Source organism: Nomascus leucogenys, chromosome 7b (assembly GCF_006542625.1).
Source record: "Nomascus leucogenys isolate Asia chromosome 7b, Asia_NLE_v1, whole genome shotgun sequence".
Lineage (NCBI taxonomy): Eukaryota > Metazoa > Chordata > Mammalia > Primates > Hylobatidae > Nomascus > Nomascus leucogenys.
In genome coordinates, this window is record NC_044387.1 from 9,691,367 (window position 1) to 9,706,096 (window position 14,730).

Consider the following 14,730-nt stretch of genomic DNA (forward strand, 5'->3'; position numbering starts at 1 on the left):
GTCCCTACAAAGTACAAAAATTAGCTGGGTGTGGTGGTCCATGTTTATAGTCCCAGCTACTCGGGAGGCTGAGGAAGGAGAATTGCTTGAACCTGGGAGGCAGAGGTTGCAGTGAGCTGAAGTTGCGCCATTGCACTCCAGCCTGGGCGACGAGCAAAACTGTGTCTCATATATAAAATGTGTCTCGAACATCACAACTTCATAGTTGAATTTAATAACTGATGTAGCTATGCAATGTCTACGTTTTTCAGTGCATACTCTGATTACATGAAAATGACTGGCTGGGTGCACTGGCTCATACCTGTAATTCCAGCACTTTGGGAGGTTGAGGTGCATGGATCACCTGAGGTCAGGAGTTCGAGACCAGCCTGGCCAACATGGTGAAACCCTGTCTACTAAAAATACAGAATGAGCCAGGTATGGGGGCGTGCACCTGTAGTCCCAGCTACTTGGGAGGCTGAGGCAGGAGAATCACTGGAACCCAGGAGATGGAGGCTATAAAGTGAGTCAAGATCACGTTGCTGCACTCCAGCCTGGGTGACAGAGGGATACCCCGTCTCAAAAAAAAAAAAAAAAAAAGTGACTGTACTGTTTTCAGTATGTCAGTCTTTAGTTGATCAGGCTGGGCGCAGTGGCTCACGCCTGTAATCCCAGCACTTTGGGAGGCCGAAGCGGGCGGATCACGAGGTCAAGAAATTGAGACCATCCTGACCAACATCATGAAACCCCGTCTCTACTAAAAATACAAAAATTAGCTGGGCGTGATAGCGCATGCCTGTAATCCCAGCTACTTGAGAGGTTGAGGTAGGAGAATCACTTGAACCCGGGAGGCGGAGGTTGCAGTGAGCCAAGCCTGGGCCACAAGAGTGAAACTCCATCTCAAAAAAAAAAGTTGCAAGGCCCGGTACAGTGGCTCATGCCTATAATACCAGCACTTTGGGTGGCTGAGGCATGTGGATCACTTGAGCCCAGGAGTACAAGACCAGCCTGGACAACATAGAGAAACGCTTCTCAGGTTAAAAAAAAAAAAACTGATCAAAATGTTTTTGGTATCTAAGATACAAAAACGTCAAAACAAAGTATTAATGTTTTCATAACTATGATGCATAATCCAGTATATTCTTGACAGCAAGCTTCCAATTTGATCAGGAGTCAGAATTGAGTTCTCAAGTTTTACAACCAACTATAGTTTCTGTCTACGTTCCCATGCCAAAATCGTCTTTTTTTTTTTTTTTTTTTTTTTTTTTTTTTTTTTTAAGGAGTCTCACTCTGTCCCAGGCTAGAGTGCAGTGATGCAATCTTGGCTCACTGCAACCTTTGCCTCCTGGGTTCAAGCGATTCTCCTGCCTCAGCCTCCCTAGTAGCTGCAGTTTCTACATTGTAATTTCTGCAAGGCACGTGCCACCATGTCCGGCTAATTTTTTCTATTTTTAATAGAGACAAGGTTTTGCCATATGGGCGAGGCTTGTCTCAAACTTCTGGCCTCAAGTGATCTGCCCTCCACGGCCTGCCAAAGTGCTAGGATTACAGGCCTGAGCCGCTGCGCCCAGCCCAAAATCATCTTCGCTTCACTTTTGGTCCTGCACTTTCACGTCATGATTCTGTGGCGTGATGGGAATGTTCCTGGAAGCAGTATCTTCTGCAAATTTTATGAAAACGGCCAAGTTAAACTTTGTTAGGACCCTCTCCCAGGGATTAAGTGTGATGTTGGGCATAAAACACTAAGCCTGGCATGTAGTCAGCACTCAGGAGTTATCAGGAGGATAGTCTAAAAGGAAACATGGTAGAGACAAGTGGTGATGGTGTCTCAGGAAAGAATCCCTGAGTCCCTGAGGAGCATCCTGAAGCAGAATCTCACAGTATGACAGGTTAAAGCTGAATGTGGCTTTAGTTCTATGTAGTTTTGTTAGTCACTTTGCGACATGGAAAAAAAAAAATTTTCCTTCAGTATTTTATGAAGTACTGCTACATAAATTGGCTTTCGTAATCCTCACAGCAGATGGGGATTGTTGGTACTAGTACATTGTCATTTCACAAAAGAGGAAACCCAAGAGGTTAAATGACTTCCGCAGTTGCCAACTAGGGGGAGGCTCCCACTCGCGTCTTGTATTTTGGGCTCCTGATGCTCAACGTCTCTTCCCACCACACTCAAAGGTTTTTCGGGAGGAAGAAGTTTCCAAGTCCACAATTGAGTTTTTTTCCTCTTGGCCAAAATGTGACTTTCCGAATAGAAAAGAGCTCAGGCGCAGAGAAACAGGGAGACTGGAGTCTCATTGAGTTTCCCCATCTTTGTCACCAGAGTAAAGGCCATTAAGATTTCTGAGATGGAGGGACTGGTCAGGGACCGGGAACGCCAGAGAACGTCGTGGGAACCGGGAGCCGGGTACCTGGTCTCAGGCCGCCTTGCGCCTTGGAGCCCGGCCCCCGCGGACACCTCGCTGTCCCGCCCCGCGCCCACAGGGGCCAATCAGCGCTCAGGGGCGTTCTTAGGCCCCCCCTTTTCCTGCCCCGCGACCCGGAAGTGGTTCTACGGCAGGCGGGCGGGTTTGAGAGGGTGGGGATTGTGACTCACACCCTGAGCTCAGGTGCTCCTTTCCTAATTCCACTGGCTGCGGCATCTGTAGGAAAAGTGTGGCTGGGTCTTCGAGGAGCCGCACCAATGGCTTCCGTGCTGTCCTACGAAAGCCTGGTCCACGCCGTGGCCGGAGCCGTGGTGAGACTGGGTCTTCACGCCCGGGCCGCAACGGGTTGTAAGGCTTCTCGGGGGCCAGTCCCGGGATATGCCTGAGGGATGGGTCTGAGAGGGAGGTAGTGTGGGTTGGGGTCCACTGTCATGACTGTGGGGCAGAGAGGAATGGGCCATTGTTGGAAAGTTGTTGGAGGAATACGGGGTAAGGGCCGAGACTCCGCCACCTCCTGGTCTCCTGTAGACTGTGGGGTAGAGAGCCGTGGTCACACGTGCCCACTCAGGGTCCGCATCTTTGCCTTGGGAAGTTTAAGGTCAGTCCACCACCGCACACTCACACACTTTGCTTCACTGGCCCGGAGGAGAACGTAGGTGTGAAGCCGTGTTGCTTAGTCACATACTTCCCTACAGCCTGTCTTCACGCTTGCCGCGGGCAAGTGGCAATACTTAGTAGGATAGCTCTGGGCACTATTATTAGCAGGAGAAGATGGTTCTTTTTCTTTTTTTTTTTTTTTCCGAACAGGGTCTCGCTCTGTTGCCCAGGCTGGAGTGCAGTGGCGCGATCACGACTCACTGCAGCCTCAATGTCCCGGGCTCCAGCGATCCGCCCACCTCAGCCTCCTGAGTAGCTGGGACTGCAGGTGTGAGTCACCACACCCGGCTACATTTTTTTAAAAAAATTTTTGGGTCTGGCCGTGTTGCCCAGGCTGGTCTTGAATTCCTGGCCTTAAACGATCCTCTCGTTTTGGCGTCCTAAAGTGCTGGCATGAGCCACTATGCCTGGCTTTTTTTTCTTTCTTTCAAACTCAAGAACTGGGTTCCTGTCTACCACAAGTGTGGTTTGTTATGAGGTATACGCTCGATTCTTGGGCTTCTGGTGTCTAGGTTCCACTTGACACTTCCCCTCTCTCCTCTTTTCCTTAAAACTTTCCACTTTTGGCTTGGTGACTCCTCTTCTGGTTCTTTTATCTCTTTGACTGCCTTTTCTCATATTCTTCACCAGTTGTTAGCACACACCTTTAGCTGTTAAAATCACTGTGACTTCAGAGGAACATCACTGAATCCTCTGTTTAGCCTCCAGAAACTTCACTGAGAGCTCACCTTCCGTGTAGACTAATCTGGATTTAACCCTAACTCCATCATTTGTTAGTTAAATGCCCTGTAAACCTCACTTTCCTAATCTGTAAAGTGGAGGAAGTGATACCTACCTCACAGAGTTTAGAGAATTAAGTGACACAGCATTTCATGAAAATGCCTAATTCAGGAAGCCTGGTTGGTTCAGTTCAGCTAGAAGAGCCTTTCAGCCAGTATGAAGGCCGAGATGGACGCTTGCGTGACTTGCTTTAACATGGGCATGGAGGCCTGTGTTTCCGGAGTGGAGGGAACAAAGGGGCAAATAGGTTTCAGGGGACCAAATTGTGTGAGACTTTCACTCTGGCTAGCTGTTGAACTTGCTGATTTACCTTTAAACGTGATCACCCTGGCTGCTGTGTTGAGAGTAGAATGTAAGGGAACAGGGGACAATTAATTATCAGGCGAGAGATGATGGTGACTTGGATCAGGGTGGTAGCAGACATGGTAGAAGTGATCATTGGCCTGGAATATATTTATAAAATGAGGGTTGGTTGACTCCAAGAGTTTTTGGCTTCAGTAACTGGAGGGATGGTGTTATTTACTGGGATGGCAGAGGCTGTGAAGGAGAAGGTTTTGGGGGAAATGATAAATTTGGCTTTGGTTTTGGAGGAGTTTGAAATGCCTAAGAGTAGTCATGAGACTAGATGAGCTCACTAGGGAAGTGAGTATGGACTGACAGAAGAATCTCAATGACTGAGTCTTGGAGCAGGCTAACCATTAAGAGGCCGGGAAAATAAGATGGCACCAGCAAAGGAGACAAAAGGAAGGATGGATCAGTACTGTAGGAGGGAAGCTAAGAACTAAGAGTGAAAGCTACGTGAAGAAAGTGTTTCTGGGGAAGGATGTAGACCAGCTGGGTCAGATGCTGCTGATGGGTCAAGTAAGGTGGGGACTAAGAAATAATTGAGAATTTATCATGTTGATAAATCCAGTGGTTAATTGAGAAGACCAGTTTTGGTGGAGTGGTGGGGTAAATAGTTGGAGTGCATCTAAAAGAAGAAAGTGAGAAGATGGGAAATGTTTTTCTCTTCTTTCTTGGAATAAATGTTCATTAAACACCTTTATTGAGTGCATTCTATGTGCCATACGCTGTTCTAGGTGCAAGGAATACAGTAGAGAAGAAGGTCTTTTTCTTCATGAACTATGCATTCTAATATGGGAGTCAGACAACAAATGAATAGGCCGAGTGCGGTGGCTCACGCCTGTAATCCCAGCACTTTGGGAGGCTGAGGCGGGCGGATCACCTGAGGTCAGGAGTTCGAGACCAGCCTGGCTAACATGGTGAAACCCCGTCTCTACTAAAAATACAAAAAGTAGCCAGGCATGGTGGTGGGCGCCTGTAATCCCAGCTACTTGGGAGGCTGAAGCAGGAGAATCACTTGAACCCGGAAGGCGGAGGTTGCAGTGAGCTGAAATTGTGTTATTGCACTCCAGCCTGGGTGACAAGAGCAAGACTCTGTCTCAAAAAAATAAATAAATAAATGAATAATTAAAAAATAAGTAGAATAATTTTAGATACAGTTAAGTGCTATAAAAGAACATAGAGGTTGGCAAACTTTTTAAAGAGAGCAGATGGGAAATATTTTAGGCTTTGTGTACAGTTGTCACAGCTACCCAGCATTGCCATGGTCGTGTGAAATCAGCTGTAGACAGTAAATGAACGGACAGAGATGTGTTCCAATAAAATCCTGTTTTCAAAAACAGGTATTAGATTGGATTTGGCCCATAGGCCATAGTTTTCTGACTCCTGCTGTAGAAAGAGTGACTGGCAATAGTGGTAATATATTTCTATTTAATCTACAAAGATACTTCTTTTTTTCACTTGTTGCCTATTTTCTCTTTTTTTCTTTTTCTTTTTCTTTCTTTTTTTTTTTTTTTTTTTTGAGATGGAGTTTCGCTCTTGTTGCCCAGGCTGGAGTGCAGTGATGTGATCTCGGCTCACCACAACCCCCGCCTCCTGGGTTCAAGCGATTCTCCTGCCTCAGCCTCTCGCTGAGTGGCTGGGATTACAGGCATGCACTACCACGCCTGGCTAATTTTGTATTTTTAGTAGAGACGGGGTTTCTCCATGTTGGTCAGCCTGGTCTCAAGCTCCCACCCTCAGGTGATCTGCCTGCCTTGGCCTCCCAAAGTGCTGGGATTACAGGCATGAGCCACTGCGCCTGGCCTGGAATTGCTTTTCTAACTTTGTTTGTTTATGCCTGAATCAAAAAGGATTAATGAAATTATATCGTCATACATAGTATTGTATAACTTAATTTTTTTAAGAAGCAAATATGGCATAATAGCTGAAAAAAAAAGTTCTGTAGTAGAACTTAACTATGAATGTCATCTTTAATCGAACTATAAAACAGGGACAGTAACGACGCCTCACTTAACTGGGTTCTTGTGAGAAGTAAATGTGGTTATATTTGTGGAGTATCTAGCATAATGGAACATTGTAGTAAGACCATAATTATTCATTTCTGTCTCAAGTATATTCTTGCAAATACAGCACTTATACCTAGTTTTAGAAATTTAAGGGAATTGAAATGTTCTCTTGCCTCATGGCCATCTCCACCCATTCCCTTCACTTGTTGCAGATGATCTTACCTTTTACTCTCTAGATAAAATAGAACCTAATTGGGATGAGTTTTTTCAATTTTTTCCAATTACAGTTGTACTCGTGTTTTCTACATTCTGCTGGTCTCAGAGGAGAAACAGACATATTCAGTGTCTGCTACCTTCGATCTTGGTCCTCCCCTCCAGCCCATGGCCAGTTTTCTTCTAGGACTTTGCTCCAGTAATTTTCATCTCTTTCCTATAGCTTTAACCTAGTGTCTACTTCTGTTCAGCCCTCAAACATGGTCAGGCCTGTCCCATCAGAAAACTATACCAATCTGATCTGGAATCTGGCAGCTTCAGCCTCTGCCTGTTCTCTTTCACTTTGTGCTAAGCTTATTTAAAGAATATTCTGGGCCGGGTGCGGTGGCTCATGCCTGTAATCCCAGCACTTTGGGAGGCTGAGGTGGGCAGATCACGACGTCAGGAGATCGAGACCATCCTGACTAACACGGTGAAACCCCATCTCTACTAAAAATACAAAATACTAGCCGGGCATGGAGGCAGGCGCCTGTAGTCCCAGCTACTCGGGAGGCTGAGGCAGGAGAATGGCATGAACCCGGGAGGTGGAGCTTGCAGTGAGCCAAGATTGCGCCACTGCACTCCAGCCTGGGCGACAGAGCGAGACTCCGTCTCAAAAAAAAAAGAAGAAAAACAAACAAACAAACAAACAAAAATCTACCAACTGTTTTTGCATTCTTAATTGATTCCAGTTCTTTGTAAGTATTCTATACTGTTGACCCTTCTACCTTTCTGAAGCTCCTTCTGAAAGAGCAGTTGGTGTTTATTTTTTACTAAATAGCAATTGCTCTTTTAGAGGGAACTTGAGAAGTCATTACTCATTTTAGGGACCTAAAATTAATACTGGTTTCTACTACTAACAGATGCTATAGCTATAAAGGACATGTAGAAACCAACAATTGTTGAGTGCCGCCTGTGTGCCTGGTATGATGCTAGGGGCTTTCCATAATTTTTTTTGTTTGTTTTTTTGAGTTGGAGTCTCGCTCTGTCGCCCAGGCTGGAGTGCAGTGGCGGGATCTCGGCTCACTGCAAGCTCCACCTCCCGGGTTCACGCCATTCTCCTGCCTCAGCCTCCCGAGTAGTTGGGACTACAGGTGCCTGCCACCACGCCCGGCTAATTTTTTTGTATTTTTAGTAGAGATGGTTTTTTTTTTAATACAGAGTCTCACTCTGTCACCCAGGCTGGAGTGCAGTAGCACGATCTCGGCTCACTGCAACCTCTGCGTCCCAGGTTTAAGTGATTCTCCTGCCACATCCTCCAGAGTACCTGGGACTACAGGTGTGTGCCATCACTCCTGGCTCATTTTTGTATTTTTAGTAGAGATGAGGGTTCACCATGTTGGCCAGGCTGGTCTCGAACTCCTGACCTCAAGTGATCTGCCCACCTCAGCCTCCCAAAGTGCTAGGATTGCAGGTGTGAGCCACCACGCCCAGTTACTTTCCGTAATTTGATTCTAACTTCTCATAGCAACCTTGACAGATACTGGTCTCAAAATTACAAATGAGGAAATTGAGACATAGAGATTTGAAATTACTTATATAATATATACTATACTTGGGACCTGAACCTAGATTTTGTCCCAAAGCCCACACTCTTTCCATTAAACACTCGAGAGTGTCATCCATGAGGCCATTTGTGTAACTTGCCTATCTGTCTGTGTATATATGGGTTAGCTTGATTGTTATGCCAGGGAAAAGACTTACATTAACTCTGATGAGGTGAATAACATTTTTAAATATGAAAGCCATAGTAAGTGGCTTTTAATCTTTAGAATTTTATTAGCTTAAACCACGGAAAACATCTTAGGTGGTTTTTAAAAATTTTTTTTAATTTTTATTTATTTATTTATTTTGAGACAAAGTCTCACTCTATTTCCCAGGCTGAAGTGCTGTGGGATGATCACAGCTCACTGCAGCCTCAATCTCCTGAGCTCAAGCCATTCTCCCACCTCCTAAAGTGTTGGGATTACAGGTGTGAGCCACCGTACCCGGCTTTAAAATAATCTTTCTGTTCTATAATGCAGTGTTCGAAATCAGGAGAGGCTATACATTGATTTCAGTGGTGCTGCTGTGACTTTAGCCACTTCTGGACCCCTCTGGAAACTGATTTTGGACTAGCATTGTATTTTTCCCCCCACCCACTAGTTTTCACCCTGCTAGGATGAATCAACATTTTAGAAACAGTCAGTCACATTTGGTGATATGGTTGGTATACCAACCCAAACATCATTGTTTTATGCTTAAAAGGCATGAAAATCTGCTTTTGTATTTATGTATGTTCCTATCTATTATTCCCATAAGATTGCACACGCTGGGGGGGACCAAGTCTTGACCAGATTTACCCAGTGTTTCATTCTTGCTCTGTCTGTAAGTTCAACTTCATGTGTGGATTGTGTTGGCCAAATTAAAAAGTATACTTTAGATATTTATTGCCCTTTTACGGGACAGATACAGCCCAGAATGAATAAACCATCTATTTTTTTTTAGTAAGTAGCCTGAAATGTAGATGATGATGCATTCTTAAGAAATCCAGGTGCCAGGCTGAGCATGCCTGTAATTGTAGCACTTTGAGAGGCTGAGGCAGGCGGAACACTTGAGGCTAGGAATTCGAGACCAGCCTAGGCAATGTAGTGAGACCTCATCTCTAAAAATAAATAAATAAGTTAAAAAAAAAGGAAGAGAGAAAGCAAAAGAAAAAGAAACAAGGAAATCCAGGTGTCAGTTGTAGAATTGTTCACAAAAAAGAGTAACCCCCAAATCCCCAGGAACTTAGGTTAAAAATTGTTTATGTGACTGATCTAGTTTGGATGTTTGACCCCTCCAAATCTCATGTTGAAATGTGACCCCCAGTGTTGGAGGTGAGGCCTAGTGGGAGGTGTTTGGGTCATGGGGGCAGATCCCTCATAAATGGCTTGGTGCCGTCCCCTTAGTGATGAGTGAGTTCTCACTGTTAGTTCATGGGAGAGCTGGTTTTTTAAAAGAGCCTAGTACCCACTCCTCTCTCTTACTCCCTCTCTTACCTGTTCCCCTTTCACCTTCCACCATGATATAAGCCACCTGAGGCCCTCACCAGAAGCAAATGCCAGCACTGTGCTGGCTCACACCTGTAGTCTCAGCTACTCAGGAGTCTGAGGCTGGAAAATCACTTGAGTCTGGGAAGCCAAGGTTGCAGTGGGCCACGATTGCACCACTGCACTCCAGCCTGGGCGACAGAATGAGACCCTGTCTCAAAAAATATATATATAGAAATAAAATGACTACAATTTAAAAGTTACTGCATGATTGGCCAGGCTCAGTGGCTCACGCCTGTAATCCCAGTGCTTCGGGAGTCTGAGACGGATAGATCACTTGAGGCCAGGGGTTTGAGACCAGCTCGACCAACACAGTGAAACCCCGTCTCTACTAAAAAAAAAATAAGCAAAAATTAAAAATAAAAGTTAATACATGATAATCATGGGAACACCGAATATTGATTTAAGCAAAAATCTTAACTATTAGAAGGATGGAGAGAATAAAGAGAGGGATTCAAGACCAGCCTGGGCAACATGGCAAAACCCTGTCTCTACAAAAAATACAAAAATTAGTTGGGTGTGGTGGCTCACACCTGTGGTCCCAGCCACCTGGGAGGCTGAGGTGAGAGGATTGCTTGATACCCAGAGATGGAGGTTGCAGTGAGCTGAGATCGTGCTACTGCACTCCAGCCAGGGCAATAGAGTGAGACCCTGTCTCAAAACAATAACCACAAAAAAACAGAGAATGTGGTATAAGAGAGCTGAATTCTCATTCCCCATAAGAGAATGTAAATAATGTCTAAAAATGATTAATAAGATATCAGTATATTATTATATGGAGATGTATAAATTCCAAAACAAACAACTAGAAGAATTTAATTGCCTCTCTGAAGGAAGATTGGATAAAATAGAGAGGAGTGGGGCAAAAACTGCTATATTTTGTCATACTATGTGATTTTTTTAAACTATGCATGCTTTGCTTTGATCGATTAAAAATTTACAATTAGAATATTTAATGCACGGTGGCTCACACCTGTAATCCCAGCACTCTGGGAGGCCAAGGTGACCTCAAGGATCACCTGAGGTTGGGAGTTTGAGGCCAGCCTGACCAACATGGAGAAACCCCATCTCTACTAAAAATTCAAAATTAGCCAGGTATAGTGGCGCATGCCTGTAATCCCAGCTACTCAGGAGGCTGAGGCAGGAGAATCACTTGAACCCAGGAGGCCGAGGTTGCAGTGAGCCGAGATTGCGCCATTGCACTCCAGCCTGGACAACAAGAGTGAAACTCTGTCTCAAAAAAAAAAAAAAAAAAAAAAAAGAATATTTAATGCATAGCTATGAATTCATGTTAATTGTTGAAGCTTAGTGATATATTCAAATTCAAGCACAAATTTCTGAATGTATTAGATACAGCTGAAGATACAATTAATGCACTAAAAGATAGGGGCCATCAGTATACAAAAAGACACTCTTAGCACTCTGGAGATTCCAAGGGTCTTGGATGCTCTTGCATCAGGAACCAGGGACTAAGACACTATTATGAAAGAAGACATTCCTGTCATTCAGGAAATCACAAGAATTTTACCAGGAGCTCTGTGTCAGGAGCCTAGGATGAGGACCAAATATATACTTTGCATCATAGTATCACATCCCATCATTTAAAAAAAAACCCTAATAAATGATCATCTGTAAGACATTAATTATAGGATATAATCAATATCCTATATAATATATAGCTTCCTAGAGGTATTTACCTTTTTATGGAGTTTTCCTGGAAAAGACAGTGGCCAACCCAGCGGTAGTGTGATGATGTCAGGTTCTGTTTTTGTGACCCTGGCGTGATAAGATTAGCTGAAGGGAGTATTAGAATCGATAGTAAATAATAATGAAGTTTGTTAATGATGTATTTTTTTTGCAGTTAATGGCCTGTGTTCAAACTATAGTCATAGGACCCATTCACACTCCTAAAAATTTTCACCAACCCCAGAGTCTTGCTTATGTGGTTATATCAATATTATTGTGTTAGAAATTAAAACTGAGAAATCATTGAGATATTTGGTTTTGTTTTTTGGTTTTTTTTTTTTTGAGACAGGGTCTCACTCTGTACCCAGGCTGGAGTGCAGTGGCACAATCTCAGCTTACTGTAGCCCCAACAGCCCAGGCTCAAGCAATTCTCCCACTTCAGCTTCCCAAGTAGCTGGGAATACAGGCGTGCACCACCACGCTGGCCAATTTTTTTTTTTTTTTAATTTTTTTGTAGAGACTGGGTTTCTACATGTTTCACCATGTTGCTCAGCCTGGTCTAGAACTCCTGGGCTCAAGCAATCCACCCACCTCGGCCTCCCAAAGTGGGATTACAGGTGTGAGCCTTTTTGTTTGTTTTTTTAAAGAGATGTGGTCTATGTTGTTGGCCATGGTGGTCTTGAACTCTTGGCCTCAAGCAGTCTTCCTACCTCACCCTCCCAAAGTGCTAGGATTACAGGCATGAGCCACTGAGCCCGGCCAAGATATTTGTTAATTCATTAAAAATCATTAAAAATACGTTAGCTGGGTGTGGTTGTTCATACCTATAATTCCAATGTTCTCTCGCCTCTACAAAAAAAAAAAAGGTAAAATACATCCATTACATGTTAACATACATAAGCTATATTTTTTAAATCATATTTTCCAAAACATTGTAAGATGAATGGCATTGATGTATAGTTTTGCAACCCTCTCTCTGACTTGATAGAAGATAGCTGGATCCTTTTATCTGCTTCTGAATTCAGTCTGTTGCAATATCACACATTTATGTGTAGCCTTTGGAAAATTTTGCTATACACTGTGAGAGAGTAAGAATGAGAAAGGCAAATAGCATCTTATTATATCATAATGATTCTTATGAAAAGGTTTTTAATCCTACAAAGTCTCTTAGAAAGGATTTGGGGACTTTTAGGGATCTCCAGACTATAGTTTGAGAATCACTAGACTGTATTATATCTTGTATTCTGATGTCTTTTATAAAAAATATTTGCCTCTTACCCACTTCAAAACTGAAATGTTTTAACACATGCTTCTTTATAAAAACATTGTACAGAGATGCGTAACATGAGAAATAGAAACCACTCTTAATTCCCTCCCTCCTCATATAATCATTCTTAAGAATTAGTTGTTTGATTTTCCCAGATCTTATGTGTGTGTGTTGTGTACACTTTTATAAGTGGAAGAGAAAATTTCAATGTCATGTGTGTCTTGATTAAAAAAAGGTTGAGAACTTTGGTAGGAGAACCATAAACAGTAGGAGTAGGAGTCAGAGATCTTGGTTGTAACCTTGCCTCTGCCACTCTGGCTTTGGGCAGACCCCTCAACTACCCTGCCCTGTCTCCTCACTTCTCAGCTGAAGGGAACTCCACTGCTTCAAGTGCCAATATAGTGTAGGAAGTCACTTATTCTCCCAACACTGAATGGTTAAATGCTGCGGGGGTGGAGAGTGTTGTAATTAAAAATATTTTGAGTGAGATACAAAGAAGGGTGTCTCTTGGGAAATAGATTCTTTAAAATTGTAATTGCTGTCAGCGATAGAACTCCCACTCAGATAGATGGTTAGAATTCTGTGGGACTCAAAATAATGGATTTATTTTATGCCTCTCTGGCACAACAGTATTGTACATTGTGGTTATCTTCTCGGTATTTTGTGCCTTCTAATTTTATGTAAGTGAACAGACAGTCCTCAGGGGAAAAAAAATGAGTATTTATGTTAAGATAAATTAAATTCAGATTCTGAAAAGTTATGTGCTTATACAGCTTGGCATAAGACTCACATATATAACAAATATTTTGCTTCAGGTAATAGCTGCTTATAAAAACAGTCATCTTTGTGTTTGCTTGGCTAGGAGACAAATATAGCAAGTCCCTGAGGTATAGAATGCTGTGTTCCAAATTTACCTTTAGCATTCGGAGTACATTATTATTATTATTATTTTTTGAGATGGAGTCTTGCTCTGTCACCCAGGCTGGAGTGCAATGGCACGATCTCAGCTCACTGCAAGTTCCGCCTCCCGGGTTCACGCCATTCTCTTGCCTCAGCCTTCGGAGTAGCTGGGACTACAGGCACATGCTGCCACACCGGGCTAAGTTTTTGTATTTTTAGTAGAGAAGGGGTTTCACTGTGTTAGCCAAGATGGTCTCGATCTCCTGACCTCGTGATCTGCCCACCTCGGCCTCCCAAAGTGGTGGGATTACAAGCATGAGCCACCACACCTGGCCTCCAATTTTTATTTCTATATTAGTAATTTTTTAAAAGTTTTAATTATAGCAAGAGCGTGACCTCTGTAGTCAGGCTGCCTATGTTCAAATACTGATTCTATCACAAACTATCTGACTTTAAGAAAATTACTGTACCTTTTGGCATCTGCTTCCTCATCTGTAAAATAAAGAGAATGATAGTGCCTGCTTCATTGGGTTGTTGTGAGGATTAATTTTTTAAATTGAGATATAATTCATACAACATAAGATTATTTCAAGTATAGTTCAATGGTATTTAATACATTCACAATGTTGTATAACCACCACCTCTATCTCATTCCAAAACATTTTGAATAGATAAAATGTGGCATATACACACAGTGGAATACTCAGCTATAAAAAGGAATGAAGAATTTGTATGTGCTACAATATGGATGAACCTTGAAAGCATGATAAGTGTAAAGAAGCCATGGCCGGGCATGGTGGCAATCATCAGTAGTCATAGCTACTTGGGAGAGTGAGGCAGAAGGATCACTTGAGCCAGGAGTTCAAGGCTGTAGTGTACCATGATTGTGCCTATGAATAGGTACAGACAGCACTCCAGCCTGGGCAACATAGAAAGACCCCATCTCTAAGACAAGAAAAGAAAAGCCAGTAGCAAAAAGTCACAGGTTACATGATTTCCTTTAGAGTAAATATCCAGAATAGAGACAGAAAGCCGATTAGCGGCTGCCAGGAACTGAGTGAAGGGGGAAATGGGAAGTACTTGCTTAATGAGTATGAGATTTTCTTTGGGATGATGAAAATATTTTGGAACTTTGGTGGTGGTTGAATAATATTATGAATATATAGAATGGAATACTTTAAAATGGTTAATTTTATAATATGTTAATTCCACCTTTTTTTTTTTAAGCCCCTTCAGCAATTAGACTGACAAAAAAAAAAATCCTCAGACAACCAAAATAGAAGAGCCTTCATAACCCTGTAGGTTTTTAATCTTCTTTCTGGCCCCAATGGATTTCCCTTACTTTCTTGCAAGTTCAGCTAAGC

At 43.0% G+C, this 14,730-nt stretch overlaps 1 protein-coding gene across 2 annotated transcripts in view; it reads left to right on the forward strand.

Moving 5' to 3' along the window:
* Positions 1–2,510: 2,510 nt before the first annotated feature.
* The window catches only part of SLC25A17 (solute carrier family 25 member 17), a 53,577-nt gene continuing 41,357 nt past the window's right edge, over positions 2,511–14,730 (forward strand). Inside the window, exon 1 of one of the 2 annotated variants that reach the window (XM_030815485.1) lies at positions 2,511–2,713. Coding sequence is in view for 1 of the 2 variants with exons in the window: in XM_003264791.3 (XP_003264839.1) it covers positions 2,660–2,713 (54 nt within the window). In the remaining variant the exon portion in view is untranslated. The remainder of the gene's footprint in view (positions 2,714–14,730) is intronic. The other variant, XM_003264791.3, reaches the window with a different exon arrangement.